Source organism: Buceros rhinoceros, unplaced genomic scaffold (genome assembly GCF_000710305.1).
Source record: "Buceros rhinoceros silvestris isolate BGI_N320 unplaced genomic scaffold, ASM71030v1 scaffold6548, whole genome shotgun sequence".
In the NCBI taxonomy this organism is placed as follows: domain Eukaryota; kingdom Metazoa; phylum Chordata; class Aves; order Bucerotiformes; family Bucerotidae; genus Buceros; species Buceros rhinoceros.
In genome coordinates, this window is record NW_010425015.1 from 6,918 (window position 1) to 19,879 (window position 12,962).

The window sequence follows — 12,962 nt, forward strand, 5'->3', positions numbered from 1 at the left end:
CCTGCCATAGCTCAAGTTAATACACTAGCTTCTGGTGTTATATGGTAATTGAAAGGCCTGAAACAGTCCAGTAAAAAACATGCACTTGTGCACAAGCAAATAAATGCAGTTGGCATTTGGCCAGTGACACACACACACACACACACACACACACACACTACCCTCAACTCAATGGCGGTATCCTCAGAAAGGATACTTACTCTTCACTTGTAACTCAGTTATACTAATAAATGTTTCTCTCAATGATCACATCCAGTATATTTGATGGATTTATCTCAACATTGGTTTCAAATAAAATGCATAATTTAACATTTTGCCAAGATCCATAGACCTAAAAATAACTGAAAGTAAAAAACAGATTAGCAAACTTGACTTTTACAACAATAAAGCTTTTTTCTTTTGAATCACTCCAATAGTGATAATAGGTTTTAAAAAACCTCAGCACTATCTGTTAGTGTAAAGTAAGCAAATGTATCTGCACAGGGCAGGTAAGAATTGTGCATATACACCATCATGCTGCAGTTCCTAATAATTTCAGAGTTAAAATCTCTGAATTTGCGTTTTATCAACAAGTGCGGCAACGATCATTTTGCAGCTTTCATTTGCAGAACGGTTTGCAGATCTTTCAGTGGAAGGTTCATCTTATTATGCCAGATTCTTCATTAAAGGCATCCGTGCTCCAAAGAACCGTTGCCACGTGCCCGATAAACTTGTCTGTGGGCCAGGTATTGCACATATCCGTAACTGCAGACAACTGCTAGCAGGTGAATAACCACTTCCGAAACTTAGGTCCTGCTACATCTATGTAAGCAAAGTCACCTTTTATTGGATTTTCCACTCACAACACCAGGACTGGGCCCAGAGTTGGAATTAAAACATCATTCACTCTCTTGAAAGTACATCAGCCAGCAGCAAACAGGATGAACAGATGATTTGTAAAGAAAAATAGTTGTAGAGGCAAAGGGTATCATGTAAGGAAGACAAATTTTAGAGGGAAGCAAGACTGCGGAGTACTTTCCCAAATTTTCAAAGATCTCAGTATAGCTGCATAACTGATATAAAAATAGCTATGAACAACTGTACCATTATTTATTAATGGTGGTGATTATAGTGTTTTAAATCACAGTTATGGCACTATCTTAATATAACTATCCCATAGTAAGTTGAATGAAATGAATACCACCCAGCCCTCTCCATACCCACACATACATACCAGCATGCACGCAGAGGGGCTCAAACAGAAGCGCTGCACTTGTCCAAACCCAAGCATGGCATGCTGTTGTCGCTGTGCGCTGGCCCACTCTGATGGCTGCTAAGACACACACAGGCCTACACACATACACATTTAAGCATGGAAAAATCCTGAAGATCTGGCCTCATCAACTCCTACTGCAAGGGTCTGAAGTCCGAGCACTTCCACCAACATGTCTCTAACAACGTAGAGACTTAATCTATCTTCCATATTTGATTTATACAAACACTATAGCTACACATAAGATGCATGAATGTGTGTTTGATAAACATAGAAATGTTCACAGAGGAAGACAGGAAGAATTAAAACAACAACAAAAAACCAAACAAACAAAGAAAAAAACCCAAACAGCTACTTGAAAAGAGTCAGGACACCGACTGCTTTCTTCCTGGAAAATAAAAGCCATATGACTTAAATGAGCTCTTTAAATAATTTTTCTGCATTTACTGAAGTCTATCCACATCAGCTCTCTAGCTCTAAAGTTATAAATCTCATTTACATGAACATTAAAATGGTTTATAATGGGGAAAAAAATGCAAAACCATGGAAGACTGACACACTTAGTAGAGACTGTAAAATTGATGAATTTTTCCATTTCCTTCAAGGATGGTATTTGTGTCTGTTGATCTGCAGTTCAAAGAATTCCAGTTTGGTAAAATAAAGTTGTCAATACACTTTATGTGCGCACATGTATCTGCAAAAATAACTTCCTTGATCAAAAGGAACATTTCCAACTGAATTTCATTCACAATCAATCCTCAGAAAGAAGCTTGCGTGCTTTTTCATGACTGGAAGGATATCACAGTGTTGATTCTATATACGAAGTAGGATCTATTCCAGTATACTCGAGTAAAATAATTCACATATGGAGAATAGTTCATTTTGATTTCATGACAAAATCGTCCATATTTTGAGTAGGCATAGCTGTCACCTTCCTCACAAACCACCTGCCACGAAAGAAGAAAATCTAATTAAAATACTGAAGGTAAGTGGTTACAGAACGTAACTGTGTAAATTTAATTTATTTCTGTATTTTGTAAATTTTATTTACAATAGACAATTAATTTTCCATACTGTACAATTCCAACAAGTTGAAGACATTTGATCCTTTAATTTGTTTAACCAACTAAAATAGCCTTTGTGAATTAATGCCTTTGTCAGGATATCAGATAGTGTACTGTATTCATACAATAAAGCAAAACAGCAGTGGAAATTATCCATATGCTCTGTCTATCCAGTACTTCAAACCTGACCTGCATGCAGCATACCACCTATGTAGGGAAGGAAATTCTCAATTACCTTTTCCAGGCCAAGTAAGTTTGACACACCTAATAAGACACAACATATATATCAGCCTATAAATTCCAACCAACCAACCAAACTGCGTGTGAGGTTTAGCATCTCTGATCTGGCATCCTTGAAGAAATCCCTTTTTTACTCCTTCTGATGGCACAGAATTATGTGCTTAAAAAACAGGTGGTAGGACAAATTCATGGAGGAATATCCATTGGTGGCTACCAAACACAAAGATATTTTCCCTTGAGCTACAGTCCTTCAGCAACAGGCTGCTGCAAAACATCTGTCTTGCCCTATCAATAATCATATATTCTCAGCCAGTATCAGAAACAAGATGTCAGACTAGGATTATAGGACATAGTGCAAGCTAGAAAGTAATGCTTACCTGCTTAAACACAGCAATTTGGAAAACACATCCACAGACCTGTCAACAGCTTAACAGCCTGTCCACTGACTTACTCCGGGAATAAGTAAATATTGCAGTCTCCAACTACATATGTACTAGCTTCCACTACCTTGGAAAGTCTTCATCACCTTTCAGTATGACTTAGGCAACTTTTGTGAGAGAGCAAACTGAGAGTTTTGTTTCAAAGCTTCCAGAGACAATACACTATATCAACTTTCAGGCACAAACTATAGCAACCTTCTGAAAGAAATAATTTATTCCTGTTAGCCATTCCATACAACTTGAATCCAACCCAGTATGGACTCAGACACGGACAGAAAGCATAAGTGAGGTTCATTACTAGCTAGCCAATCTTCTTCTAAGAGTATTGAACGCTCAGTTGTCTATGTTTAAATGTATATACCAGTTGGTTTGTTACACTGTTAGAGTACAGACATTAGGCAGAAGAGATTTGAACCTTCTTTTCCTTTTCTTAATCTCTCTGCTGTATCTAGGATACCGTCTGTCACTTGGACAATCCTAATTACACAGAAGTAGTAAATGGCTGGTTTTGTGTACTGACAACACTGGGTGTGGCATTTATCAAAGACAGGCTCCTTGCATTGAATACTGTCTTTTGATGTTTTTCCCCCCCTCTTTGATTGAAATTACTATCACAGAAATGCTCTGAAAAGTACTAGGAAGTATTCATTAAAATGAACTGCCGAATACCTGGGTGTTAGGAGTTAAAGGAGGAAGAAACTCATTCTTACTCCTCAATCAAACAAAAACTTAAAAACCTGACAGTGAAACTATGCTGCTGAAGTTATGATGACATCAGGATTATGTGCCAGAGAGAAGCATGCAGGAAGCATGGAGATGAGAGATGCAGAGGGCATGACGGAATAGAATCCTGAAATTGTGTTTAATTGTTCCTGGTGATATCCTAAGTGTGAAGAGGGAACAGAAACTTACTCATGAAAAAACAGATCCGAGAAGAAACTGAGAAATAATATGCTGATTAGCAATAATGGAGATTATTCCTACACACACCGTCCTGGTTTGAGTTTGAACTCATTCTGTTCAGTGATTTTACTTTCCAGCTCAGCCTCTGCTAAGTAATGGCACTTTCTGAAGTTAACGGCGTGTTTTTGCAGTCAGTGTCTGCTCCCAGCAGTGATAACACTTGATGTTCACAGTCACTGCCAGGGACTGGTGTGCAGAAAGGCTCTGGCTTAGACTTGCTGCTGTGCAGACCAAGGTCACTGCTCAATCCTGTGCCACGGTGGGGGTGCAGTAAGGTAGAGGCTGCGCCTGTGGGGACAGGTGACCCTACACTGACCAACAAGGTGTTCCAACCCATAGACGTCATACTGGGTATAAAGCTGAGAGGTCACAAGGGTCAAGCTCCCTTCTTCAATGGCCGGTGTCCAAGGAGGACTCTCGTTTCCATCTTCAATCCCAATCTGTACTTTCCCAAATCCAGCTCCTGCATCCAGTCCCCAGCTGCTGCTGAGTCTGGCCTGGGACTTGCACAGCATCAGTAGTGATGGTGATGCGATTGCCCTCAGGGGGGTTTAGTTCAGTATTGGTATTGTATGTTTTTGATGTATCTCCTATTGTTACTAAAGCAGTTTTAGTTTTCTCTTCCAATCCATAAGCCTCTCTCCCTTATTCCCTTTCCCTTCCCCTTTGGAAATGGAGAGGTTAACAGAGAGCATCTGTCATTCATCTAGCAGCCAACCCAGCCCTAACCCTTGACAAACACACACGCTATTACGATACCATCATCATGGCTTGGCTTCGCAAACGAAGATTTGGGAATGGTTTTCCCCACGCTTACTGCAAGCGCACTGATGGCTGAAAAGGCGAATGCAGGGCTTTGCAAATATGAGCGCACCCTTCGGACCTGTGCAGTGGATTTTTTAGGTGAGGCGCAGCGTGCACAGAACTGGCTCCACCCTTTACACCTGAGGTTCATCTGCCAGGGCCCAGAGAGCTTGGACAGTGACAGCAAAGTCCTCAGGTCGTAGGTTTGGTTAGAGTGTCCTTCTCTTAGATGATGGATGCCTTACAAGGCTAAACGAGCTCCATCTGCCCAGGTTTGGAGTCAGAGTTGTCCTTCTCCTAGGATGGCTGCCCGAAGGCTAGTGAGCCCATCCTGCCCGTGGACACACTTTGTCTGACCCTTCAGCTGAGACCTGTCTGGCTTGGGAGACCCCACCGGAGGCAAATGCCACCACCAGCACAGCTCTCAACCTCACAAGGGCACGCAAGCTCCTTCCCCACAGCAAGGGGATGCCCGTGAAAGAGTATGATACAGTATATTGGTTACAACATGGAATAATCATGGCATACATGATTTTAGCAGCAAAGCAAAGAAAGTAAAAGGACAGATTTCAGCAACAGTAAGGAAGTTAACAGAAAAACAGACAACACCCTCCATAGATAAACTGGCCAGGAAACCTACAAGTGAAACTGACACCAGCTGTAGATTCCTGGGAAGTTTAAAGAGTAATTCCCTAAAAACATTATCATCCCTATAATCCCTCCCCAAATGAAAACAACTACAAAAATTAAATGCTTGCATTACAAGCTCTTTTGAAATGTCTATCATCAAAAATTTATCTTATAAAATACCTAACACAAATTATCAGCTTGGATTTTTCACCAAGAATGAAATGTAAAACTACGTAACATAAGAAACGTGTATCCTCCTCATTAAAAAAACCCCCAAAACTCCAAAACAAACCAAACATTTAAATCAAGCATTAACTTGGTATAGTTAATACAAAACAGGCTGTAATGTGGAACAGATGCTTAAGTTCTTTTTCTTAGTCACGAAACCAGCTAAATGAAGCTATACTGTGATGGCTTTTAAGTAACAGGTGACTCTCTCTCTCCTACTGACCAGAGAATAAGCAACCAAACTCTACATGAGTTTAAGGCCATTCCTGCCTTTATAAAGGCAAAACTTTTGCTGGATTCCCAGAATGCAGATGTACAAGTGGAATGATACCACTTTACAAATCCCCTCTCATTCCCTACTTCAGCAACAAGAGCAGCACAATCAGCATTTGGAACAGACACAGCATGGCAATGACTGAAGCCTTCATGAATACCTTCATAATTCTACAGTTTATTCAACCAATTTTTCTACCATCTTTGGCTTAAACTATCTACTGGGGTGGTAACCTCTGTGCAAGACTGATCAGAATACACTTGTAACCTCATCGGTACCAAATGGATTGCACTGAAACGAACAGCAGGCTGGTCCTCATCCCAGGCAGAGTTTTAAAGCTAGTAAAGAACAGCCTCTGAGGCAGGGCTTTACTGTTTTATAACAACCTCTGCAGGTGTTACAGTTCTTATGTTACTTTGTAAATACTAGTCTGCACAATAGAGATGTGAAAACCTTGGCTGTCTGGGAAAGGAATGAGAAGAATCTAAACAGCTTGGGAAAGCGGGCAGAAGGAGACAAAACAGAAGAGAGAAGATGAGCTAAGCTGCTTGAAGACCAGTTGAAACCAGCATAAATCACAACAAGCTTGATATATCTCTTTTCTGTGCCAGTTAGCCCCATATGCGGGAGAATTCCCACAATAAGCTTAAAATGCTATTTCTTCTGCAACCGGCTGGATATGCCAGATTCCACAAAAAGAGCTTTCCTAAGCTCAAGCCGCATACGTAATAGCTATGCAAAAATATTAATCAGTTTTTAGAAACAGAATGAGTATGTATGATTATTTGAGGGAAAATAATGAATATGTATGTAATCGGGTGATACAAGCTTTGGTTGGGGCGCATGTGATAGGTAGAATGGTTCCCTGTGTGCCTGGTGCCATAAAATAAAGACAATGCCTGCTTCTTCATACTACATTGGTGTTAAGGAATTTTTGGTAGCACAGTCTCAGACATTTATATATAGTTAAATGGTATTTAATGATTGGCAGAAAAGCAGCACAGCTAGATACTAACGTGTTAGGAGGAATTAGGGCAGTTAGAGAACAGTACGTGGTGAGATTACAGCTGTATAAAAACAGGCAACCCAAAACTTAACTGATCACTTTTAAAAGTCTTTGTCTGCATGTCAATTACAATCAGAAAAATAAGATCGGCATTGTAAGATTTGTTTTAAATTGAACTATTTATGCATTCAAACGTTCATTTTTTCTTACTGTTACTTACATGACCATTAGCAATATCCAGCAGATCTTTAACTCTACATCCTCTTACTGGTCCCACTTCATTGCAAATTGAATCTTCAATAACCAGAAAATTGACTTTGTAAGATGTGAGTATCTTATAAATATCCTCTGCTGACCTCTTTGAGTAGATCTGATAAATCTATAAATTAAGAAAATATGTTAATGCAACGCAAAAATCAGTGATAAATTAAATCCTTGGGGGAGGGGAGACTTATATGCAATAACAAATTATATGGACACACCAAGCTATAAAACATTTGGTTTTGAAATCTCTGTAACAGTTGAGGTTAAGACCAGCTGAATGGGAAGTATTTGCCTCAGGTAATGCCCAAGTTCTCATCTTATCTGCTTCAAATGGCCTGAAAAGTCTTCAGAAATAATGTTTTTATATTTGTTTCTGTCCAGAGTGAAGCACCAATAATCTACTCCATTCCCTGTTTGCTGGACTCTATATCCTCCCCTTCTTTGTAATATATTTGATTTATTTTTTCTCATTACGTTTGCTGAAGAGGAAGACAGTTCCTGTGATATGCTTTCCAAGACAATTATTTAGCTAGAGGTCTCCATTTTCCTACTGTAATCCTGGAGCGTTCAAATACAGACTGAGAACTAATGCAGAATAGCAATTCTGATTTTTTGCTAGGCAGTCACTGAGCAAGTCCATTCTGCTTTCTTCCTGACAAAATATGCAGAACAAAAATTGCTCACAGTCACTCAGAAATGACAGCCTGCCTAAAACTCAGTACGGTCATGAGGCTCGGTAAGGAATCTTGTCCACGAGCTTTAGATTATGTATTGGTCTTATCTCTCTTTACAAGAAATCATGGTCTTTTCTCATCTTAGACTGTAAACACTGGAGAAAAGGCAGTATTTGGAATGCCACTCACATGTAGTGGGAGTAGCACCTAAACAAATAATTTGCACTGCCGGGTGACCAGCACAGAAGAGCAATGCAAGTATGTCTGTCTTGAGGAATGTTACAAGGTCATCTTCCTTGGAGTTCAACATTTACAGTACTTCCACACATCTCAGTCAGGCATTTCAGTCTTACATGATGGAACAGTCTATAAACCACATGGAATATACACTTATGGAATTGGATACTCACGTTTTCATTTCTTTTTAGAAGATCGTCATCGTTATATAAAGGCAAGCTTGACACCATCCATCCAGTACAAAGCTTAATCACACCCATTAACTGTGGGCTGCCTGCAAACACAGCTGCCACAGGAGCCTGTCTTCTGCAAAAGAAATATCAAAATACAGGACGCATTTCTCAAAACAATGTTTTTAATTTCACACACTGTGTGAATCTTTTAAGGTGCTCAGTACGAATTGGAGTACATGAAGGTATCAATTGGTGTTAATACTGCAGTGGCAGTAGGTTCCTTTCCAGGAAAAGTTCAGTTGTGTAGCAATATAGAGTTTGCAAGGAAGGCCGCATCCTCCTGGGGCAAGGGCTGATGGCCATTCTCCTCCTTCCCCTGCAATCCACAGAGCGCCATTGGCCCTGGAATGCATCACACTACTGCCTTTCTGAACGGTTGCTGAATTGACAAAACAATCTTGGGAGGGAGGGTAGGTAGAAGGAGAAATAACATGATGTTATCTTGTAAGGGAAAGATTTGTGATTATTTTCATTTTATTCCCAGGACCATGTATTTCATCATCAATGAGTAAATAGTATCACGATACAGAACAATGGCTACAGTAATCATGTTTCTGTATTTGGTTTAATCTTTTGACTATTCCTATTTCTTCATTAGTGGTAAAAAAAATAGTCATTGTCACACCTTATTACAGACTTAGGGCAACTTTTCCTGCAGAGAAAATTCAAAATAAATTCTAAGAAAATTTTAAGAAAATACACTGTAATAATGACACACAATTAAAATTTCAATATGGATATCTAAGTACATCCTTAAGAAGAAAATTCTTTATTTTCATTAAAAATATGAACAGCTGCTACAAATAAGGGCTGTCATATTGCTCTTAGCTGAGTGAATCTCAATGCAATTCACCCTGACTAATTATGTACTTGAAGCGTGATACATGCAGACTAATGTAAAAGCCATTATGTACTTGGCATTATTCCACTTGCTGCCTTGAAGAGCTACAGCAGTGACAAACAACATACACTATCAACAGAAAGAAGCAATTGGCTGGAACACCATAATTGCCAGCCTTGTCTTTTCTGAAGATGAACAGATTGACATGAAAGACCTCATAAATACAGAAACTAATATTCTAAAAAAAAAACCAAAACATTTAAAAGTAAGTTATCTGAACACAGGGGATCTATTTTTCAGAGAAATGCAGTTCCTAATGACATAGTTCAAAGTCAGATTGAATGAGACCAGAATCCAGTTCTGAAACTTCTGGTGAGAAGAAAAATATGTCTGTGAAAATAACTTGACTCAGTATTAGGTATGCATATGCTCGGTATGAACCGTATAACATAGCCCAGTATTTGCTATGCCCTGACTAGCCAAACAGATCAGAAACCTTCCAGCCTTTTGTCAAAGGGGGATTTTGACTCGCATGTGTTACGCTGCATGTATCTTGACTGAAATCTTTGAAATGCCCAGAAGTAAGTATTTAATCTACTGGCTCATGCACACAAAAATTTCAGTTTCTGTCCCCTGTTGGTATTACAATCAACATGAATCCTCTAATCTACTGAAAACCTGGTACTAAGACGTCCACCTTTATCTGGAAATTAGGCCTAGTAATGACACTAAATATGATTTGCTTGCATGTTGCAGGACCTTCTCCTCTTATAGTCAATGATAAATTTCTGTTTCTTTCCACAGGAGTAACACCAAACTTAACATACACATTTATCCTCTCATACATCATGGAATGATTGAGCAAGGGAAAACTCAGGCTAAAAGAGGTATCTCCACAAAATGCTGCGATAAAAATACCCTGACATAAAGTAGTAAAATAAAAATGTAGGACTTCATACATACTTGATCCATGTCATAAGTTCTACTGTATCGGGATCATAAAATCCTTGTAGTTCTGAAAGCTCTGTCATTATCCTAGGGAAAAACTGACAGAAACATATTTTTGGTTACTCACAGTTAAAAAGAAGTCAATAGGCATCTAATCCTATTACGGCCTTCAGTAACATAACAGATACGGGTTTCATCTGAGTTTTCCCTTCTGATTGGTATTTTTGTTTTAAATATTTTGCAAAATCCATTTATACTTACCTGACAGCAGGAGACCTTCTCCAAAATAAGTATATTAAACATAAGTTCTCATCTCTATCTATTTTACTAGAATATTTGTAATATTAAAAAAAAAAAGAAATAAAAAAAACCCCACACAAAAACTATGTGGCAGCAACATTCATCAGTTTTAACTGGCCTTAAATGCACCAAAACCATAGCTCAGGTTTTCATATGCAAATGCATATAAATAAAGGACCTGAACCAAGATGCTGATAAATCTCTCATGATAAACCTGCTTGAGTAGGTGGGGTTGGACTTTTGAGACTTGAAGGAAAAGCGCTATGCAAGTGGGACAGGAGAAAGAAGATTTCCTAGAAGAGCATTAAGAGGGTAATCTGCCCTGGACTTTCCTCTGACTTTCACTGTGATCACCGCAGTGAAGAAATACTGTATGAAGTAGAATATCACAGCTTCCCTATCTTGTCAGGTTTGAAGAGTGGAGGGACAGCAGGTCCGTTATTAAGATGGGAGATTTTGTCAGTCTTGAGCCATTTTGAGTGTTTATCTGAAGAAGGCATGGCTAGAGGCTGGCCATTATTGAGGGGTTGGAACATACTCATGCTGTTGTAAATACTAAGTGACAGCTACTGGATGCCAGCTCTTTTTGAAAAGGATAAAGTTTACAGGTTATGCTAGACTAAAGGACAACTTACTTTGGGACAGCCATAGTAGAGACAGTTGGAAGTGGAAGCCTGCTTTTGATCGTGGAATCTCCACCCCCATTAACTGGACAATTTAGCTGTCAAGTGATAGCAGTCTACAACCAGACATGTTAGGGTAACACAAGAACAGCTGCCACATATTCACATCAGGGCTGAAAGCTGCAGCAGTGCTGTTATATACATATCTGAACTGTCCTCAGAACAACAGAGGGACAGAAAGTGAAACTGCTACTGTCACTCCAAGGAGAACTACCTTCTCAGAAGGCAGCGGAGCAGAAAGCTGTTGAGTTGTACACTCAGCTATTTCTAGCCACGGCAACAGATTAAGAGCCTCAAGGCATTTGTACTGTCCCATTACTATTAATCAATGTTTCCAGGCTCAGGGATGTGTAATGAACCTGGAGAGCAAACTGTTCACCACTGCTTAAAAGCAAAAGCTGGATCGGCAAGGGATGAAGCCCTCTAGAGTCCAAACCCTCTCACTGCTTTTATTAAAAAATAATCTGAAAAAGAATTTTGGTCAACTAAACATGTTTCCTTTATTAGAAATAGATTTCATAATTCTTTTGAGCAACTGTAGCTTTTTTCCAGGAGAATATTTATTGCTCTGGCAGAAATGAGTGAAGAGTCAGATTGCATTGCAACCAAAATTTCTATTACAAAACAGATGTCACAATACCTGTTAAAAGGTTAAGATTGGCTTTTATATTTGAATTCTTATTAAACTATTCAAACTAACTATTTTGAAGTGTCTGCCACACTGACATAGTTCACAGGCTATTTCCCATATTTTTTGCACTTAGAGAAGTTTAAAGAATTATTTTCAAATACTCGTCCAGTTTGCCTATAGCTGGCAATAAAGAACTAGGTATTTATTTTGGACATGGAAACATCTGTAGCTTTCCTCTCCTGTACCGCAGTACTTTCATACCTCTACACAGTGCTCTGCATGAAGGACTTAACTCCATTATAGTTCGATGGGAACTTTTCATACACTTTACTTGTGTATGGCCTCCCATAATTTTACATCCATCTAACCTCACTCCCTCTCACTAAAACCAAGTCTGGGGCAACACAGTTTGCAGTACCCTGAGTTTTTATCTGGCAGTATTCTCTTTGTTGGGTCAGTTTATATATCCGAAGCATAATGGCTGAATATAATAAAGTCTTCATTTAAATTTAAACATTTCTTAATTACAATAAGTTATCATTAACAAATTAAAACTGTCAAATACCTCATACTGACAAATGTAGATGGTTTTGTTTAAAAAAAAAATATTCAGTGGATGATAGCTTATTTCATCACACGTATTTAACTTCATATTTCATTGTCTTTGCTCTGAATTTCGTTGTATTTCACCATATTTAACTACATACTCTATATTGTGCCTACATACAAAACAATGTACTTTCCTTACCTCTTTCCACAAGCTGAATCCAATTATTGTTGGAACTGCCATACTCAGAATAAGAGCCTAGAAAACACATGTTAGAAGAAACGGATTATGCACCATTCTCTGTTCTCCAGCCTTGGACTATCTGTTGATTCTGCTCATATAATCAGCTATGTTTATGCCTGAAACCTTAGAAACCCACAAAGTTCCACCTACTGTCACTCTATCTGCCAAAAAAACTCCCTGTGCACAAGAATTTGCCTATTTAAGCATGGAAGAACTTATGTGACCCATGATAACTTTACCATCAGCATTAGGGATGGTTAATTACTACTCAAATAACAATGATTCAATGTGCACATGTTGTAGGGAACAGCAGAAAAGTAAACACCTCCCATAAAAATGCCATGAGAAATGAAAAAAGTATAAAACAAGCACTTCAAACCTCTGATCTTGATGCTTTTGTTTAGATTAACAATATTGATATGTAAACCTCAGAAACCCATTCTTCAGCACACCATCATTC

At 38.8% G+C, this 12,962-nt stretch overlaps 1 protein-coding gene across 2 annotated transcripts in view; it reads right to left on the minus strand.

Moving 5' to 3' along the window:
* Nucleotides 1–1,917: 1,917 nt before the first annotated feature.
* The window catches only part of DPY19L4 (dpy-19-like 4 (C. elegans)), a 29,550-nt gene continuing 18,505 nt past the window's right edge, over nucleotides 1,918–12,962 (minus strand). For both annotated transcript variants that reach the window (XM_010140983.1, XM_010140984.1), the window contains exons 16-20: nucleotides 12,461–12,517; nucleotides 10,114–10,196; nucleotides 8,250–8,382; nucleotides 7,122–7,280; nucleotides 1,918–2,199 (exon numbers count right to left, since the gene is read on the minus strand). In XM_010140983.1, coding sequence (XP_010139285.1) covers nucleotides 2,035–2,199; nucleotides 7,122–7,280; nucleotides 8,250–8,382; nucleotides 10,114–10,196; nucleotides 12,461–12,517 — 597 coding nt within the window. In that variant the 3' untranslated portion in view covers nucleotides 1,918–2,034. The remainder of the gene's footprint in view (nucleotides 2,200–7,121; nucleotides 7,281–8,249; nucleotides 8,383–10,113; nucleotides 10,197–12,460; nucleotides 12,518–12,962) is intronic.